At 40.1% G+C, this 22052-nt stretch overlaps 1 protein-coding gene across 3 annotated transcripts in view; it reads right to left on the bottom strand.

Annotated features, from left to right (window-relative positions):
- Positions 1-22052, bottom strand: part of TNS2 (tensin 2) — a 104673-nt gene that overhangs the window by 54617 nt on the left and 28004 nt on the right. The window contains exon 1 of one of the 3 annotated variants that reach the window (XM_075199157.1): positions 13478-13584. The exons of the other annotated variants lie outside the window; for them this stretch is intronic. Within the exon in view, the coding sequence (XP_075055258.1) occupies positions 13478-13543 (66 nt within the window). The 5' untranslated portion in view covers positions 13544-13584. Of the gene's footprint in view, positions 1-13477; positions 13585-22052 lie in introns of those variants that run through there. 3 annotated transcript variants of the gene reach the window in all.

The following is a 22052-nucleotide window of genomic DNA, read 5'->3' as shown; positions in this document are numbered from 1 at the left end:
AGGGTTGTAGTATGTAGAAGAGGGTTGTAGTGGGTAGAAGAGGGTTGTAGTGGGTGGAAGAAGGTTGTAGTGGGTAGAATAGGGTTGTAGTGGGTAGAAGAGGGTTGTAGTATGTAGAAGAGGTTTGCAGTGGGTATAAGAGGGTTGTAGTGGGTGGAAGATGGTTGTGACGGGTGCAAGAGGGTTGTAGTGGGTGGTAGAGAATTATGATGGGCCTAAGAGGATTGTGATGGCTGGAAGAGGGCTGTTATGGTTGGAAGAGGATTGTGATGGCTGGAAGAGGATTGTGATGGCTGGAAGAGGATTGTGATGGCTGGAAGAGGGCTGTTATGGCTGGAAGAGGGTTGTGATGGCTGGAAGAGGGTTGTGATGTTGTGATTTGTGAAAGAGGATTCTAGTAGGTGAAAGAGGATTGTGATGGGTGGAAGAGGGCTGTGATGAGTGGAAGAGGGCTGTGGTAGCTGGAAGGTTATGATGGGCGAAAGAGAGTTGAGATGTGCAGAAGAGAGCTGTGATGTGCAGAAGAGAGTTGTGATGGGCACAGTTTAACACACTTAGAGACATTAGGTTAAAGTATTACTTGATACTGCATTATAATTCACAAGTTAATACATGTAAAAACCCCTGTAAATAATATCTGTGTAGATCTTGAGTTCTCATGTTATCATTTTAGTGTCCATTAGTAAAACATTTGAGTAACAAGGAATAATTTACCAAGAGACAGGCTGGGCTGGGGGGCACCTGACCCCCCCATTCCTCTAGTGGACTACCTTAGGCTGGGTCACTGGGTCATATATTTTTTTTTTCTTTAAAATGTTCCTAATAGGCTGCTGAGTTGAGTAAAGCTAAAATCCCTCCCCTGACTGTACAGGACTTTTTGTGCCTTTATAGTGTTCAGCGAACCGACTTCCAATATCCTCTACATTTACAGTAGTGGGGGGTTAATCACATATTTAATAACCCACACTGTTCATCCAGGCCAGAACCCATTCACTGTCCTGTATGGAAAGAATATTTTGTGCATATCATATACACTTATAGTGCATCTGCTGAATTATCCACAACTATTACCAATCTTATAAATTTAAATATAATAGCATAATAATAAAAAACATTATAAAAATATTATTTCGAGACAGTCCATCACAAATTAACATCACTGTAAGTGAACATCTCTCCTGACTCTCACCGCACTATTTCACATCTCCTTTTAAGCCACAGGAGAAGACAGGAGCAAGTAAAACAGTGGAAAAAAAGGTATTTTCACATTTTCAAATTTAACAAATAGCACAATACGATAATACATATTTTATGGAATATATTATGGGATTTTACTTTATGGCTGGAATGACTGAGAATTTTCTTTTGGCAACATTGAAAGTGCTTAAAGTGTTTTCATAAGCAGAAATAAACTGACAATAAGAACTGGGATGACAAAAATGCAGTGGTTGGATGTTTCCATGAAGGGAAAGTATACAGCTGCTCAGTGAAGTAGTCAATAACAAACAGTGGAGAGTTGCCACATTTTCCATGGGGTGCAATGAGTTGCCCAACGAACTATGTCCATTCAAGAGACTAAATTCCTACCTAAGCACATTTCATCCACTTTTCAGGCATTTTGAAAAGGTGAAAACTGGATAAAAAGTGCAGTAAAACAGAAAGAATTTACTTTTATTTCATAATTACTCTCAATGCAGTAAATTTATCAAGCTGTAGGTTTCAAAAAATTGTAGATGTTGCCTATAGCAACCAATTCTAGTTATCATTTATTTAGTACATTATACAAAATGACAGCTAGAATCTGATTGGTTGCTATAGGCAACATCTCCACTTTTTTCAAACCCGCAGCTTGATAAATTTACCCCTATATGTTAAAAGTATATTGTGTTGTTCTATTTCCAATTTTTATCTGTTCCATTTCACTCACATGTATGGTGTTATAACCAAGTAATAAAAAAGAAACCCCAAATAAAAAAATGCACCTTTTTGGACGCATTTTTCATGCTCTGAGTATGCAGGAGAAATGCAAGTGTGAATAAGCCGAGATGTCAGCTCCTGTGCACAGGGCCATAACTAGGGCTGTGCGAGAGGGGCGGCAAAATTGAAGGGGGACGCAGGGAAATAATATTTTATATTAATTTGGATAAAATTGAGAGTCTGAGGGCATCACATTTCCTTCTTGCACCAGGTGCAAACATTTCTAGCTACGGTTCTGCCTAAGCCCCCAGTATTAAGTAAAGCACCCAAGACAACAGTATATAGCTACAACTAATATGCTCACAGTATACAATATGACTTCCATGCCCCCAGTATATAGTTGAGCTCCCACAGTATACACTATGGTTCTTATACCCTCTTTGTACACTACAGCTCAGAAGTCTCCCATACTTACAATATATAGTACGGCTCCAAAGCCCTATATATAGAGCTCCCAAGCACTCAGTACACAGTACAGCTCCTATATTCACATTTTACAGTACTGTTTCCATGGCCTCACAATACAGCAGAGTTCCCATAACCTCTCTATATAGTACAATGCCATCACAAGCTCTTGCAGAGCTGCCATTAATCTACAGTGCAGCACCTATGTCCCAGTATACTTTGCAACTCCAGAGAACCTTAGCACACAGAATACTATCATACACACAGTATAAAGTGCAGCTCCCATGCCCATACTATACAGTGCAACCTTAAAGCTCCATCATGTGACCAGTATACAGAAGAACTACAGAATAACTCATATGCCCTGAGCATATAGCTGTCATGTCACTAGAATTAGTCACCCACTCCTTGTGCTGCCCCGGAAAGAGACACGTGCAGTAATGAGCTGCTATTAACCTGCTCTCTCCTACTTAATGTACTACTTACACTTACTTCTCTGGCTGCTTCTCACTCACTGAATTCCTTTCTGCCAAAGTTCACAGAATGTGAGGCACCCAGAGCACTAATAACAGCTCCCAAATGTCAGCACCCAGTGAGTTTCTTCCTTTTTAGTAGCAGTGCCAAGACGGACAGACAAATCTTAATAAGATCCCCTGCACACAACACATATGACATAACACATATGACATCTGCTTTGCTATGCTGTGACTGATGTCAACCTTCCAGTACCGGGAGGAGCAGGACAGATAATGGACGCTTCTGTCTGGCTGTAATTAATCAATGCCAGTTTATAGCTTGGGTATCTAGGGAGCAAGTAAACTAATTGCCCACGGCCTCCATAATAAAATGGCAAATAAGCAGGGGAAAGGGTGTTACTGCAAGCATTAAAAGGAAGCAGCAAGAAGTGAGTGGCTTTCTATTGGTCCACTCTTTCGCACTCACTAGGCAGCATGCACATTACCAGCAAAAATCATGGCAGGGGTCCCCCACAAATCTTAGTCCAGCTCTGTAATTCACCCATGCCCATCATTGCCTACTCTCCAGGAATGTTCGGGAGGCTGTCAAATTTCGGGCAGTCCTCCCAACTCCTGGAAGAGCATGCACCCTCCCAGATCTGGTAAGGAGTCAGGGTGGAACGACGTGTCATTAAACACCAATGACATGAACATCCCCTCCCACACTTGACCTCCCCTCTGGGATATCCTGGAGGGGAGCAACAAAAGTTGGCAAGTTACCCCATGCCTGTAGCAATATTTACCTATTGGTAGGAATGACAGTAAGAGATGTAATCCTAGCACTTTACTATCATTGTGATTTCTTCTATTAGGCCTGCTCTCCTGGACTTCTCGGTGGCCTCCTCTCAGGACTACCCGGTTACCTACTCTCCAGGACTACCCGGAAGAGCAGACACCCTCCCTATTCCAGGGTAGGTAGGCCTTAATGTCGTGAATTGCATCATTAATTCCCACCTCCACCAGGCAATGCTACAATTTGCATTAGGGGTCAGTGACGGGACTATGGTGACGTCATGGCATCACCATGCCCCTTACCATAATTGCCACATAACTCCAAGTTGGCAAATATGGTACTGCCACTATGTTTAAGCATGACCAGTTCCAACTGAAACTATATCACCAGCCAGTAAAATGGTGGGGGACTGGCCAGGGGGTGGCAGCTGCTCCCCCTTGTAACAGAACAATGTTAAACAGCAGGTGACCTGAAGATATATATAAATCACTTATAAAGAAGTAAAGAAGAGATACAGAAGGCTCCTACAAAAAAAAAAGTTCTACCTACTCAAATATTTGAATCACTGTTCGGTATTTACATAACATACAAACATGTTTATATCTTAGGATCAGTACGTTTTTCAAGGCGACTTGTCAAAGCTTAAAATTACAATGGTTTCTTTAAAATATGAAATAAATATTTCATTGTGTGTATAAAAGCACAATTTTGTTTCCCCTCTATAGGAGCAGTCATTTTAGCAATTTGATCAAATCAGAATGTTTTACTAGTGACGTGCACCAACGTATTTATAATAATACAGCTCAATGTGAAAGAAACTGCTGTTTCAGAGACTTCTCCACGTAACAAGTGGAAAATTTGAACCTGAAACATTCCTGTAAAAAATCCAAAGCAAATAGAGGAAATTCAAAACATAATGCATCTTTCATCATACTCTCTTAAAAGGATGAAACTTTTGGATCATTTTTATACAGAATTTTATCTTAAAAAGAAAAAAAAAATAACTCAAAACCTCTGAAATATTTCCACTGCTTTTTCAGGATCTGGTTACTTACATCCTTGTGAACACACTTCATGAAATTTTGGTGGGGAAACTCAGGAACATGAATACTATAAAAGCGCCAGGCATATTTCTTTTTCTTGGACTGACCTCCATCAACCTTACTGGTGATAACTGTTTCCATATGGCGGTCCATAACCAAGGAGAATTGCCCTTTTTATAAGGGTAACTTACATCAACATTGTTTTCAAGAGCTCATACTGTTAGAATTGTTTTTCATTCCCACAGTTCTATAGTACAATAGATTTAGTGCAGGCTAAAAGTATAGGTAGAATTTATTCAATGTAAAATGTATGTGGCTCACTGAACTTAAAGCTAACTTTATGTATAAAACTGTAGATACACTAGGGGACATACACTCAGTTGCCACTTTATTAGTTACACATGTACACCTGCTTGTTAACATAAATTTCTAATCAGACAGTCATGTGGAAGCAACTCAATGCATAAAAACATGGTCAAGAGGTCCAGTTGTTGTTCAGACTAAACACCATAATATTATTGTGGCTGGATCATGTACAAATAATTTATTGTAGATATTTCAATTAGTGGTGCAGGCGCCAATTTATATGATTGCAAATGTACTGATTTTGATACTGTTATATTTTTGTATTAGAAATGTACTGATTTCTGAGTCAATAGGCATGTGTGTGTGGAGAAAATGTGTTTTCTACACTGTCTGAAGGCAGGTAATCTCATGTTAATTAGACCTTTTCATCTCAGTGACCAACATATTCTTTAGCCTGAAGGCACAGGGGGGGGGGGGGGGGGGGGTAATTAGGCTTCCTATCTTTTTAAGACTCAGGATGCAAGTGAATCGGGAAATCACAGATTGATGTAAATTTTGTGAGTAAAATTATGTTAAATGCAAGATTAGAGAATATTATATCCTGATGGTAAACATTTAATGTAAAATCTCAGACGTTACGGTGCCAGCTAGGACAGGGGCTGGGTTACCTCCTGCAGGGCTAGGGTTGCAAAATTGTATAAAAAAAACATTATTTTGCCATGTAATGTATCATTCCATCTGAACTTCTGGATGATCACCAGTAACTGGTGTGTAAAGGTCCTTGTCAGGACTCTTGAGCAATAAAACATCACTGCTTGAAGATTCTGCTTGAGATTATTACCTCTGTATACTGTGACCAATAGATAAGAGTTACACTCTAATCCATTCCCCGGCTGTCCTGTGTTGAACCCAGCATCTCTGTGTCAATGTTCTGCCCGTTACCCAGCAGTCGTGATCCATAGTAAGTGGTCAGGAGGCATTGCAACAGGTATACCAGCTACCCCAAAAGTAAGCGGTTCTAGACGCTACAAAGTAGCCCAGTGGTGGCAGCTGAATTATCCGACAGACATTGTGCATTTGGCATTTCGCAATCGGCGAGTGTCTGGTGGCAGCTGACATCAGTAGGAGTGGTCAGCAACAGTTGATTACTAACGGTGAGAAGGGAAGCCAGATAAACTGTGCAGGAAGAACATCCCTCTGTTTCTCCTTTTTCCCCTACAGACCGGGTGGCAAAGTAAACCCATCCGGTCACATTGATCTCAGTGACTTTGATTGTTGAATGATTGTAGGTGCCAGAGGTTTGAGTATCTCAGAAACTGCTGATTTTCAGTGCAGATTGGTTGGGATTGTAATGTTGTGGTGAATGTTTTCTTGGCAAACATTAGGCCCCTTAATACCAGTTGAACTTTGTTTAAATGTCACAGCCCACCTGAGTATTGTTGTTGACCATGTGCATCCCTTTATGTGCACAGTCTACCCATCATCTAATGGCTACTAACAGCAGGATAACAGGCCATGTCACAAAGAACACGTCTTCTCAAGCTGGTTCCATGAGTATGACAACATATTTTCAGTACACTCCAATGGCTTCCACTGTCACCAGATCTCAATCCAATAGAGCAATTGTGGGATGTGGTGCAATGGGTATGAATGTGCAGCCGACAAATCTGCAGCAACTACATGATGCTATTATGTCAACATGGACCAGAATCTCTAAGGAATATTTTTAGCTCCTTGTTGAATCCACCTCATTAAGAATGCAGGCTGTTTTGGGGCAAAGCAAGGCCCTATACAGTAGTAAGCAAGGTCCTATACAGTACTAGAAAGATGTATCTAGTAAAGTGACCAACGCAGAACAAAGATGTACCTAGTAAAGTGACCAACACAGAACAAAGATGTACCTAGTAAAGTGACCAACACAGAACAAAGATGTACCTAGTAAAGTGACCAACACAGAACAAAGATGTACCTAGCAAAGTGGCCAACACAGAACAAAGATGTACCTAGTAAAGTGACCAACACAGAACAAAGATGTACCTAGTAAAGTGGCCAACACAGAACAAAGATGTACCTAGTAAAGTGGCCAACACAGAACAAAGATGTATCTAGTAAAGTGACCAACACAGAACAAAGATGTACCTAGTAAAGTGGCCAACACAGAACCTCAGGCCCGAACATATTCTTTTGCCTCATTCCTAGACTCTAAGGGGCAGTTTCAATTCTGAGCAATGTTCCATTGGACAACATAGCAATGTCTGGCTGCGTGCAGTACCGGTTAATATTTCACTGAAATCTTGCACCTCAATGAGCAAAAATAAGCAAAGATTTGAAGCCGGACATTGCCTTAGAGTGTCTCCGCGGAACTGTTCCAGAGGCACATTACTCAGAATTGAATCTGCCCTTATGGGGGAGATCTATCTAAGGTTGCTTTTGTTTCAAATTTAAAAATCGCCATAGATAAATGGCTAATTCATCCCCCAAAATCTTCAATCTATTAAAATTCAATTTATTTTTAACTTGGGCGAATTTCTCTGCAGAGCAAAACCACTGTTTTTTTTCTCATCTATTTGAATAGGCAATGCATTTCAATTGGAGCAGAAATTCACTGAAATGCATTGCCCATAAACATGGAAAGGAAAATCTCAGCCAATCACAAGCAGTGCTTAAATGCTGGAAAGTTGTGAATGGCCGATTAGGTACTGAACTCCAACCTCATTGAAAACAATGAAGCTGGTGGCAAAGCAAGGAAATGTGGAAAGGTTAATGTGGAACTGTCCCAACGTGTACTCGACAGTGCTTGCAATGTCACAAGTCACAGTAAATGCTGATCCCACTAGCACCAGCATGACCAAGAAGATAATGGCTTATATTGGTAATTGTATCTAATCTTTTTTGACTTTTTAAAATATATTTATTTACTTAGCATATCCTAAAATCAAATCAATATGCAATCAAGCTTTCTATGCCCATTCAAACTGAATGTCTATTGAAATCAATTTGAGACATTACTTATCTCACTGATTTTCAGGCATCTCAACAGTCTGAAACCAGTGAGACTGTGTCTGGAGTTTGTAGTGGCAATTTTGTAATCACCCTTTAACAGATTTCCCCTATATATGTGAATATATATGTGAATATATATATATATATATATATATATATATATATATATATATATATATATATATATATATATACACACACACACTATATGGTGATTATTTTTTTTTAAGGTTTGATAAAGCAATTTATCTGGTGATTTCATTTTAGCTGGGTAGAGACCTGTCAGCACTGGGGCAATAGAACTGATGGCTGCGGCTATTGTTCTATCTGCAGCTACATTACATTGACAACTCATTGGTAGCGGACTCCAAATTGTAAAGTGCTACGGAAAATGCTGGTGCTATGTAAATAAATGATGATGATGATGATTTGACTTGACTGTCAGACAGCCACTTAAATGGATCATGTGGGGAGCATTTCTGGCTAGTAGTGTAAAGGTGTAATCCATGAGGCACAATAAGGCAGACACGATGGCTTTTTTATAAGTCACCAATATACACTATATGGACAAAAGTATTTGACCACACCTGTTAATTACTGAATTGAGGTGTTTCAATCAGACCGGTTGCCAGATGTCTATAAAATCAAGCACCTAGCCATGCAGTCTACATTTGCAAATATTTGTGATACAAAATGGGTCGTTCTGAAGAGCACAGTGACTTCAAGCGTGGTAATGGGATAGGATGCCACCTTCAAATTACATCTTTGAAAGATGTCAGTTTATTACCTATCCCATATTAGATTTATTAGTGTGGAATGTTCTCATACACAAGAACTTTCATCTAATTCTGAAATACCACTCTTTACATCTTGCTGAGAGCTTTGCCACTTATGTGAACAACAGTGGAGAGAGATCGGGGCAACGTAATTGCACCTGGCTGTGTGTATGTTGGAGGGGTGGAACTTTCCCCAGCAGCCCTTACGCCCGCCTCTGATGCCATCGACCCCTGGATGCTACATTCATGGATGTCACCATGGATTGATTTGGAGTGTGGATTTTATCTGGCTGTGATAACCTCTAAGTGGGAGACTGTCTCCTAACAGCCTGCACGCTACTTGTGGTGAGATCGCTCTAGGGAATTTCCATAACACTGACTGCATGCATATTTTTATTGCTTTTGTGTTTTTAGTTGTGTCTTGATCAAGAACAATGCTGTATGGATACCTTTATATTTATCTACTAAGTGAATTGGCCACTCACTTCAGTTTATCACAAACAACAAGATACCATATCACAGACTCTTTATTATTTATTATTAGTTCTCATTGAGGACTGTTGATTAAGTGTGCATATTATTATTATATTCAATCTTGAGACATGCCTGCCACCTTTGAGTACCTTACTGGGATTATTGACATATAGTCTTAATGCAAGCTCATTGCTTGGCATTATTATTCGCTGTATTCTGGTATTATTATACTTTTTGCTAGATATTGTTCATTATTTTTATTAGATTACTCATTTATGAGACAATAAAAGTATTGTTTATTTTAAGATGTCATCCGCCATATTTATTCAGGTTCGACATCAACTTATTCCCTTGGTGCACCTTATTATGTGTTTTGGTTGTTCTAGATTTTACAAGGATTGGAACCCTTGATTAAGGTTTTTTTTATATATTTTTTATATTTATTTTTAGATTTTTTATAGTTTAGTTATTTTTATGTCACCTTGGATTTTAGTACACAAGAGTAGTTGTTCCTATTGCATGTAGACACTAAGACTCCGGCTAAGAGGAAGGGGGCACATTAGGAAAATATTTTTTAAGGCAATTCATCATGGCAGCAAGAAAGTAAAACTTCTAAAAGTCACTGTATATTACTCATCTGTTACTTTCACATAACGAAACACGCTTCTTACATAGAGCTTTAACTAGGGATGTCCTGAATCCTGTATGCAGTTCTGTGTTCAGGCCAAATAGTTTCCAACAAAGAACCAAATCCAAATGAACTGAATTCACAGACAAGCCAAGCACATAACAAACATGCCAGAGCCTGGCATGTGCATGACATCAATCATCATCATCATCATCATCAGTTATTTATATAGTGCCACTAATTCCACAGTGCTGTACAGAGAACTCATTCACATCAGTCCCTGCTCCATTGGAGCTTACAGTCTAAATTCCCTAACACACAGACAGACAGACAGAGTCAATTTTAATAGCAGCCAATTAACCTAGCAGTATGTTTTTGGAGTGTGGGAGGAAACCGGAGCACCCGGAGGAAACCCATGCAAACACGGGGAGAACATACAAACTCCACCCAGATAAGGCCATGGTCGGGAATTGAACTCATGACCCCAGTGCTGTGAGGCAGAGGTGCTAACCACTAAGCCACCGTGCTGCCCACATATGTATTGGATGTATCCTGCAGTGTATTGTCTGTTAGAGCAGAGTGCACCTGGACTCATAGTCACCAACAAACGTACCTTTACATTTGCTTCTTGTTGAATACGGCGTAAGCTCCAATGGGGCAGGGACTGATGTGAGTGAGTTCTCTGTACAGCGCTGCAGAATAAGTGGCGCTATATAAATAAATGATGATGATGATGATGATATGTGGATTATAGTCTCATAAGAACGCACAGGAAAAAAAAGAACTATTAATGTCACCTGTTAATGATAAAATCATTAATGACAGAACATTAAAATAAAGAAGCTTTTTAAAAAAAATAAATTACATATTAAATACATTTATTAGGATGTTATTAATGTCTACTGAACATGTAATGCCTTTTTACAGTTGCTTCTGATAGCAAACACATGTTCTAACATGCATAGGCGACCGTCATTACTAGTCATCGGCACTTACACCCGACCTATAGCTGATGCAAGGGATACGACAGAAAAACACGTACATTAGAGATGACCAGAGCTTGAATCGGACGCTGTTGCATGCACTCAAGCCTGGCACACCATTACTGTACATTGACTAGATGCATACGCACAGTCACTTCCCCGTTCCGCCAATGAAATTGAAGGCTGTAGTAAGGGTTATATGCGCTCGAAGATTAACTGGACGTTGCTGCGCATACTCGCCTATGGTCTGGTTCTTTGCATGTGCAGAGCGATTTTATGAAAAATACAACACATATCGGCATTTACATTGCATCATGAATCAGGCCCTTAATGTTTAAATGTCAGCTGAGGGGGATGTAAGTGGGAGGAACAGTCAGAAGCTACAATATCTGAATTTTCAGCCATGCCTATGGGGTAAGAGGGGCGCGTGCCTTGGGCTCTGCCTATGGGGAGGGCCACCTAGGATTTGGTTTTCCAGGTGGTAATGCAGCTTTAACTCATGTTTCACTCAAAACAATCTACACAATGTAACATTTTTGCAAAAAAAAGCACAGTTACATAGACTACAATGATACATACTAGTCTTAAGTAGAGAAACGTGGATAAAGAAAAAGCATGGATCATTTTTACATCATTATGCACACATGTACTGTATAACGTCAAAAATGCATTCTATTTTCTCATCATGCAAGACAATCTGTTACAGGAATGAGTGTTAGAGTTGAGGGCTTATACAAAAACTAGGGTTTAAACTTCTAATTCCACTCCAGCTACCCCAGCCCAAAACAGTTGTGTATGGTTTTGGGGTACAAATGACCTTGAAAAAAGTCTTCAGATCTTATTTACTATGTCATACTGTCCACAAATGTAGATGATCTAACACTATGCAAATAATTCCGAACAAGGGTAATGTCAACATTATCTTTAGTGCTACTATCTGTTATGGGGGTCTATTTATCAAGGATTTTTCCTGTGTTAAACACCCGAAAACAACAGTTTCCGGGTGTTTACCGTGAAATTGCTATGTATTGTTGAAGCATAGCAGCAGATATCTCAGATATCTGCTGCTTTGCATTTGCTATCGTTTTTCTGAGCACTCCCCATAACAGTGTAAGGGAAGTGCTCAGAACCGCTATGTATGAAAGTCTAATTAGAGAAAATTTTCTCTTTTTCTACATGTTAATGTACACCATCTGAAGCTGGCGCCATCTGAAGCTGGCGTACATTAACATATCTGAAAACGTTTGCGCTGTCCAGCTCTGCTCTGAAGAGCAGAGCTGGACAGCGCATGTGTGGAGGGATCATGTGATCCCTCCCTGTCACTCATCCTGCAGTTTGCCGTCCAGGATGTTACTGCGCATGCACCAACTATTCGGTCAGTGCATGCGCACTAACAAAAAAGGAAAAGAAAAAATAAAAAAAAATAAAAAATAGAAGATCACCGCAGCCTTTAAACTAGAGAAAAGACTGCGATGATCAGGTGAGTCACTTCTCAGGGACAGCAGTCTATCGGCACTGCTGTCCCTGAGAAGTTTTTTAATACATAGCCGTTACTTTTCAATCCTTATCAAGGAGATATGGATTGAAAAGTATCAAGTGAAAAAAACGAAGGGTCATAAATAGACCCCATGATGAGGTAGGTACAGTATCAGCATACAGCAGGTATACGTCTCCTTCCCATGTACGAAAAAATAAAACCCTCACAAAAATCATATCATGTAGGCACAAGCAATGAAAAAAAGCATCTGACAATTCCAGAGGTGTATCCGGAATCAGCCAACTAGAAGCAGTAGCTTGTGCTCATCGCCTTCATCAGCGTGTATTTGCACATGCCCTCAGGCACCCACAATGGATATTGCTTTGACAGGCATAATATATGCATCACTGCGCGGGTCTGCATCCATTCGCAATTACGCAAACACGCCCTTACGGTACTCGGTCTGCATTAGAACGCCCATTCCCTCCCCATCCTGCTTCTCCAGTCACAAATGTGACATTCGAGCACATCTGCGTTCGTGCACACGCGTGCAGCCTGTTTTGTGAGCATGCGTATAGCAATTTGCACAATTTATGCTATGCAAACTGGCATAAGTCCAACAGCTTCTGATCCAAATGTCTATAAGGACAATTTATACACTTATTTAACATTATTGTGCACACTAGGTTATTCTGTCCCACACTTAATATAAAACTTGTCCTGTATTCTCCTGTCACATTATGAAGCCATGTCCTGCTGTTATGTGTACTAATCACCCTCCCTTCTAACAACAAACACTGCTGTCATAAACACACGCTGAACTTGCACTGGAAGAAGACATCCAATCCCATGCACATAAGGAGTTCTGTCATACTCTCCTTTAACATGCACATCATTCCTTCAGCAACCTGTAAGTCTACTGGACACCACATCACAGGCACCCTTCCAGGAGACACTGATGACTTCACTGACTACACATGTACTGTCAAATCATAGGCATAGTGCACTTTTTGCATATCATACCCTTTACACATTTTCTATCTACACCATCACAGTTAGTTATAGGCACACACACCCACATCTAAATTCACACATCCATAGTTGTTATATGATACACTGTGCTCTTGTATTGCAGACACAGATTGAACCCATCATACCGCGGCACAGTTGAAACTCCTGCTCAGCCCTCTCAGCACCTCCTGAAAAGACCTCCTAGGCTTCATGGTTAATTGGAGGAACCCCTCAGCTGCAGCTCCCCAGGCTGCACTCTGAAGGAGATGTGTGTGTAGCCAGTGTGAGGGGCTGTGCAGGGAGTGGTGGCTGATCAGGGCGGACAGAGGATGTGATGTTGGGGGGGGGGAGGACATGATTGGGGGGGGAACTAGCCTTTCCTGAAAGACAAAGCTCACATTTCCTCCCCACCTAATATTAAGCATGGGACTTAACCTCTGCACTGCTAGCTCCATATAGTAATATAGTAGGGGTTACTAAAGCTCTGTGGGGGTGCAGACTACAGGATTGTGATGACATTTTCTGAAGTATAACAACAGGATTTTGTTTGGTCCCTCTGTATGCCTGTTTATTATAAAAGTTTGCAGGATTTGTTGAAATGTTTTCTCCTTTTAGGTAAATTTCATTAAAACAGTAATTGAATATTTTTTTGGACACAGAAGAAGAACCCAATTCAACATAACAGAAACAATGCTTCAGCTACTCACATCTTATCCATATATCCTGAAATGTAGTGTCAATACTTACACACACATTACCAAAACTGATATGGATTAGTAGTGTGGACTGACAGCTCAACGACCAGATATGTGGCCAGTTTGTCCACAGAAAAGGCAGTCTTATTCTACAGATCTTGTCATTCGATAATAGAGTCCAATCAGCGCCATCCTCAGAAGAGCTGAGTGACAGACTGGTTACCATTGCTGCCCCCCCCCCTCACTCAGATCGTAAAGGGCACCATACAATCTGGTCAGCCAATGACACCTATTGAACAGATTTTCAGCCACTTACATGGATTACCACCCAATAGAATTCTGATGTGTTTACGCTGAACTAAATCTGTATCATGCTATCGGTTGCATTCATCACAGAAAGCAGCAAATGTTTGGGATTGTGGTGCTTCTCTATCTTACATCATTCTGAACAAGGAAAAGCAAGAGCTTGTGCAAGTGACTGCCAAGTATCCAAGGTACCAGAAATACTATCTTGGAAATTGGTGTATTCATACATAGGGACTTGGCTAGTACAGTCACAGAAAGTGAAATGCCATATTATGCTTTAAAGGAGTTAATTTAAGAACTTCCTAAATTGCCTTACACTAGTACTTTGGTGTGGGGCTCTCTTCTCCCCCTATTCATACTGACTCACATATTTCCGACACCGCTGCTGATCACCTTTAGCGTTGTTCCAAATCCCTCCATAGCAGGAGAGATCTGGCGCAACAGCTCTAATTGAAGGACTAAAAATTTGTATTATTGGGAAGGGAGCGGAAATAGTAAAGTTCTTAAACTGAAAAAAAACCTTTTATCTGCCAATTATTTATTAGACAATTTATATATGTATTGAAACAATATAACCACCTCTATGGACTCATCTACACGCACTTGGTGTTGAGAACCAATTGGGGGTCGGGCCATTATGTTAAAATGAAGCCCGCTCGTTGTGACCATTCATTATACATTCTGATTCCCTGAGGAAGTCCCATCATATTTGGGTGAAACGCGTTGGGGGACATTAACTATCATCTGGAAATTCACTTTTATGTACTGCAAGCCATGTTTCTACAGGACCATCTATTACATGCACCGCTTCCTATGTTTGCCGACTGACAGTGAAGCCGGCGCATCAGTGACAGCTGGGTACAAACTTCAGCCCACAACATCACTGCGCATGTGCACATTCACGCTGTGTCCGGATAGTTTTAAGTGCCGGGGATCTTAATGCTGGACTCCTTCCCTACACTATGGCCACCCGCACCTTGGGGCATGTAATAGAGGTTCATCACGGGAGGACCAACATGTGAGAATTTACCAATTTTAATTACGGACTTCGAAATGTGAGTTTGTGTACCTATATAAGGAACTTAATATGGGCTGCAATTTTACCTTTAATTTTCTATACAAAATGGAAAACGCTAAAGACATTAGCCACCACTGATATTGTCCACTACCATCAAGATTTGATAAAGGTATTTGGAACCCACTAATCCTGTGCTATTCGAGGAACCTCCACATAGACTGGTATCTCCCACACGAGGAGTCTATGTGTTTAGGTATATTGCACATGCGAGCATGAGTGGAACTTGAACTTTTGGAACTCAATTTTTGAGACCATGAGATTATTTTGATTTGGATTAGAGACTTGTTCTATGACTAGCTTACATAGCTGGAATTTGGATTACAGCCATTTCTGTCGTGCACCTTAAAGACTTTTATATGGTATTTGGTATTTATTGGGTCTGGCCAGAACCTGTTTTTACATTATTGAATTATCATTTGCAAGCTATTTATTTGATTTCTTCTTTTTATCTTGATATTTGTGACGCTATGTAATATCGCTTACATTAAAAATTGGTACACATTTGCGCCATGGGATTTTTATATAATTAATGAACAAATTTGCCTGGTTTATAAATAGTGCTCTCATGTAACATTTTCTCTTTAGTGAATTAGATTTATGATTGACAAGTTATGGAAAAATAGACCACATAACAGTCACTAATTAACTAATAGTAGATAAAATATTTAAAAGGGTATATTTACTAAACTGCGGGTTTGAAAAAGTGGAGATGTTGCCTATAGCAATCAATCAGATTCTAGCTGTCATTTATTTAGTACATTCTACTAAATACCAGCTAGAATCTGATTGGTTGCTATAGGCAACATCTCCACTTTTTCAAACCGGCAGTTTAGTAAATCTAGCCCAAAGCCTGTTTCTCATCACTAAAAGAAAGCTTGAGGAAAACACAGGATTATGTATATTTTTCTTTGCCTGTACTTGGGCTTATCTACATAAAGGTTGATTATTTTTACTTCACCTTGTTGCTGCCTTCACGGGATAATGGCTTATTGTCTGTCTCAGCTGCAGGGATGGAGATCAGCGCACCCTTGTGTATCCCCGGACCATTGCGGCCCAGGGACAGATGAGAACACCGATACCCTTGGTTGCAGCTGAGGCATGCAATAAGTACATGATTCCTTGAAGAAAGTCCAAGACTAAAAAGATGAAGTAAAAAAATCAATATTTTATTCAACACTAAAACTTGGCTGAGGCATCGGTAAAGGCAACAGAAACGACTTTCCTCAAGGGTTCATTCACTTAATCATAATGTACTCTACAGAAATGAAATATGCTGGAAGGTAATAAAGGATTTAGATGGGAAAGTGACTAGGAGGATCACAGTAATATTACATAAGGTCAATGACAAGAGGGGTTTAGAGTCGATCAACAAAATACATAGAAATATTTGGCACTAAACAAGGCTTTTGAGGCACAGGATTCGGGACAGTTAAGTGTTTTTCAGTATAGCAAAAAACAGGAAAAAAACCCTGATATGGCGCCAATACAATACCAATGAAGGTAAATGAGATGATGGAAAAAATATTAAAATAATAAAATGTACAATTTCCAATAATATATGGACAGAAGACAAGCTGCTGCACAAACTAAGTGGCTGCGCCCACCAACATACAGAAATATAGAGCAAAAAACGGTATGCAGCGCTCAAATCTAACTGTCTCCAATATAGGCTAATAAAAATAATGAGTGGCAGATCACGAGTGGTCAAGTATATAAAATCAACATGTTTATTGTGTATATTAAAAATCATGCATGTAAATACCTATATGCTTACAAAGATATATTGTGAGGAAAAATTACCCAAACTACATCACAGTGCACTATGACGTATATGAACCACACGCTACTGATGGAAGAAAAAATGTGACAGCTGTATATTATGTAGCCAATTGTATGGTCAAAAATGTTGATGAAAAAACATGAGCAATGCTCTACGATTTCCCCACAAAAAGATATATAGTGCTGATAGTTGCCGTGATCATCAATCCACACGTGGTGGTAGGTTTCTTCCTATGAATGTTTCTTCCTATCCGCGGATCATACAAGTATTATCCATTTGATGTAGCGCTTCAAGGCACTTTTGTCAGCATCCCGCTAAAGCCTAAATAGGTTTCATCTTCATTCACCTATGATTCCAGTCCGTACTACGAAGGTTTGTGATCACTATTTATAACCATTGGAGACACAGTAACCTCAAAGAGACGAGTCTGCAAAGGTGTAATTTATACGGGTATGTGGAAAAGTGCATCATATCTACCATCAGAGACAGTGAGTACTACAGCATATTCTACTCACATATGTGTCTTTTCCATCTATGGAGCATGAAGCGGAATATACATTTATATGTGGAATTTATACTATAAAGTTTGTTTGAACTGAGGCTCTAGTTCATCTCTGCACAATACGGAGTTATATATATGGCCATATAAACATTATCATTCATAGGAAGAAACCTACCACCAAGTGTGGATTGATGATAACGGCAACTATCAGCACTATATATCTTTTTGTGGGGAAATCGTAGAGCATTGCTCATGTTTTTTCATCAACATTTTTGACCATACAATTGGCTACATAATATACAGCTGTCACATTTTTTCTTCCATCAGTTGCGTGTGGTTCATATACGTCATAGTGCACTGTGATGTAGTTTGGGTAATTTTTCCTCACAATATATCTTTGTAAGCATATAGCTATTTACATGCATGATTTTTAATATACACAATAAACATGTTGATTTTATATACTTGACCACTCGTGATCTGCCACTCATTATTTTTATTAGTCTATATTGGAGACAGTTAGATTTGAGCGCTGCATACCGTTTTTTGCTCTATACAAGTGTTTTTCGGGTAAAGAAATCATCTTTATTCTACAGAGCTTACTGTGTACCATAAAACTCAATTTTACAGCAAACAAGATTTCTTTTTTCTGTTACAGTTATTTGTTCTACGTTAAACCACTGGCATCTGTACAATTTGCCCCTAAAGTTGAGATAAGTTATTGTATTATTATGTAATTTAGTACTGTGTTACTTATCCCAAGTTACTTGTACCGCAACACTTTTATAGAAGCTAGAGATATGCGCTGACCCTCGTGTTTTGGTTTCCAAACCGGTGTTGGTTCTAACCCAACTTCGTGCTTCGGCTTTGCTACCGGTTTTGGATGTGGTTTTAATTAAAAATTGTGAAAAATAGGTAAAATAATCTCATTTTGAGCTGTTTTTGCTCTTATATTACTATTTATAGCATTATCATTCATTTCGTCATTTACAGTTTATTTTCTAATAATCCCTTCACAACTGTCCCAATTTTCACCAATGTTGGCCAAAGTCCTTGATAAAGACTTTTTCTAAGTCGAAACGCGTCGGTGATTGGAGGACGGAAGTATTGAGAACCCGCTAACCGGACTCGTGGTGATGATCATTTGGACGCTCCGTTCTTCAAACGTAGTTATTCTATGAGTGTTACTATTTGATATCTGACACATCGGATAGCATTTAGCATTTGGAGAAGGTGTTCGATACAGGTATTCATTACGGGAACACGGATGGTTTCCCTACTGAAAAGTGAAGACAGCTATCAATGTTGTACACCTGACATCCGTCACATTAGAAGACGATCTCCGCTACAAGTACCTGCTACGGGAACATCGATGGCATTACTATTGTAAGTTGATTTTCAATAGAACGTGCCTGATTATTTGTTTCAGCTCCGTGTTCTTTATAATACAACGAAGTCAGTATCCGTTCTGTTTATTTTGGGATTCCAGTAGCGCTGTATTACACTCCAGATTTTATATTACTGTTAAATATCTCTACAACTTATGTGCAGTTGTTTTGGAACTGTATCTCTGCTGCCACTGTATATCAAGCGCTTTATGTGATTCTATAATATTATATCTACTATTTATATCATTAACATTCATTTCGTCATTTACAGTTTATTTTCTAATGATCCCTTTACAACTGTCCCAATTTTCACCAATGTTGGCCAAAGTCTGCAGCGAGCTGTCATGATGAAGGATTTTGTAACTTTGCCATCATTGCATTTGCTTTCTCTGGTTCACTTAAAAAAAAAATAAACTAGAATAGTGCTGATATCTCCCTTTCCTTGCACCCAAACCTCCTTCGTATGTACAGACTTACTATTACTGTAATTGAATAAATAAATAACCACACAGACACCAATGTAAATTTGGCAAAAGGTCACAGTTTTTATTTAAACAAAAATGGTGGCAGAGAGAGCAATGCGAGTCAGCTAACAACTAATAGCAAAACCAAACAGTGGAAGGTCAAATTGCTACTACACAACTAGTGTCAGGATACAATTCTTTATGATGTTACAGCTTCCTAGTAACTGTCATAAGCTTTTAGAACTAGCAGAAGAGATCTTCACCTATAGCAGCCATCTTTCCCATAGAGTTGGACACACTCACAGGATGCCCCCAGGACTTTTCTCAATGTAGTAAAAGCTTATGAGTAGGGACCGGTAGGACGGAGATAGGAGAAATGGGGCCAAGAGCAATAATTAAATTTAAAAAGCTGCGCGCCCTGGCGTCATAGTGAGTACACCACTTCTTGGGGACAGCTTCTGCTGCAAATCTCAGGCAGTCCTCTTTACCCTGGGGTTGGACGAAGCTTACCCCGGGGTAATGATTTTTCTTCCCTCTCTCCCACATAAATATTTATGAGTCCCCTGGTTTGATTCAGAAGGGCAGCATTACAGCACAGAACATATAAAGAAAACAAGGTAGGGAAGCTCTGCTGTTGACTACCGATGAATGCAATGTATTGTGTGCCTAACCTTCCAAATTTTGTAATATGGGTGCAGGCTACCTCTGTCTATTTACTTTCCAAAATATCTAACTGTATTCATTCATACCAGTATCCATCCAATGACCTCTGCCTTTTAATTTAATAAAAGGCACTTGGCCCTGGATGTCTGGCACTAGCTGGAATGCAGTAGCAGTGTGAAGCGTCCCATCTGCCCTGCCATCAGAGTGACTATACCCCTTCTTGGGGACCACCTCTGATGCAGGCAAGCTCCTTTACCCTGGGGTCGGACAAAGCTTACCCCGGGGTGAGATTTTTTTTTCCTCTTTCCCTCCCACATAAATATTTACGAGTCCCTGGTTTGATTCAGAAGGGTCGCATTACAGCACAGAGCATATAAGGAAAACAAGGTAGTAAAGCTCTACTCTTGACTACCGATGAATGCTCTGGCAATGTATTGTGTGCCTAATATTTAAATTTTTGTAGTATGGGCGCAGGCCACCATCATCTATTTACTTTCCAGAATGTCTAATTCTATTCATTCATACCACTGTCCATCCAATGACCTCTGCCTGATAATTTAATTACAGCTGCGCGCCCTGGCTGCCTGACACTAGCTGGAACGCTGCAGCATTGTGAGGTGACCCGGTTGCTCTGACATCAGAGTGAGTACACCCCTTCTTGCTGCAGGCAGGCCCCGTTACCCCAGGTTTGGACGAAGCTTACCCCGGGGCAATGATTTTTCCACCCATCCTCTCACATAAATATTTACAAATCCCCTGGTTTGAATCAAAAGGGCAGCATTATGGCACAGATGTACCTCCCTCCAAGGACAATGCCATCTTGACTTGCACCATTTAACATTGTGCCCTCTTATCAGTGGCGGATCCAGGGTGGGGTGATCGGGGCGATCGCCCCCCCCCCCCCCCCTAGCAGGGGCTTGCTGCCGGCGGCTGCACACTATGCAGGTCCGTTTGCAGTGACAGTGTGCTGCCCGGCTGCTCTGATTGTGTTTTAAACACAATCAGAGCATCCGGGGAGCACACTGTCCCTGCCTGTCACTGCTGAACGGACCTGCACAAAGTGTGCAGCCGCCGGCAGCCTCCGATGGCAAAAGGGGGCGTGGCCTAAATCGCCCCCCCCTACATGACCCCGGGTACAAATATTCTCTAGATCCGCCCCTGCCTCTCATCATCTTTTAAATGTTTACTAATGCCGCTGTCCCTAGTTGTCCACTGATGTCTTAATGAAGGATTTTGCAAATCTGCCACCGGTGCATTTGCTTTCTCCAATTCAATTAAAAAAATAATTAACCATACTTTACGGTTCTCTAACTCCACTACATAGCATAACTCATCATTCATCATATCTCCATCTATACTTGTATTCTTTGCCAGGTCCAAAATCTGTCCTGCTAATTTCTGAGAATGTGGATTTTCAATTTCATTGTCAAGACATGTTTTGGGCAACCAAATCTGCATCAATGTAAATATTAAATATACTTACATGTGTGGGAAGGTCAACTATTGGCCTATCTGAACTGTCTCGTTTACATATTTCTTACACATCACTAATAGAACATATAAATTATTATAGAACATATAATTATAAAGTATTATTTATATACATTCCATATTTATATACATGGGTCTTGAGGACCACCTCTGCTGCAATTCTTGGGCAGTCCCCTTTACCTTGGGTCTCCTGGTTTGATTCAGAAGGGCAGCGTAATGGCACAGAGCATATAAGTGAAACAAAGTAATGAAAGCTATGCTCTTGGCAACCGATGAATACTCTGGCAATGGAAATGCCTAATCTCTGAATTTTTGTAATATGGGTGCAGGCCACCTTCATCTCTCAGCATCCTC

This window comes from Mixophyes fleayi, chromosome 2, assembly GCF_038048845.1.
Source record: "Mixophyes fleayi isolate aMixFle1 chromosome 2, aMixFle1.hap1, whole genome shotgun sequence".
Taxonomy (NCBI): Eukaryota; Metazoa; Chordata; class Amphibia; order Anura; family Limnodynastidae; genus Mixophyes; species Mixophyes fleayi.
Note: the sequence above shows the minus strand (reverse complement) of the source record. Positions and strands in the feature narration are given on the sequence as shown.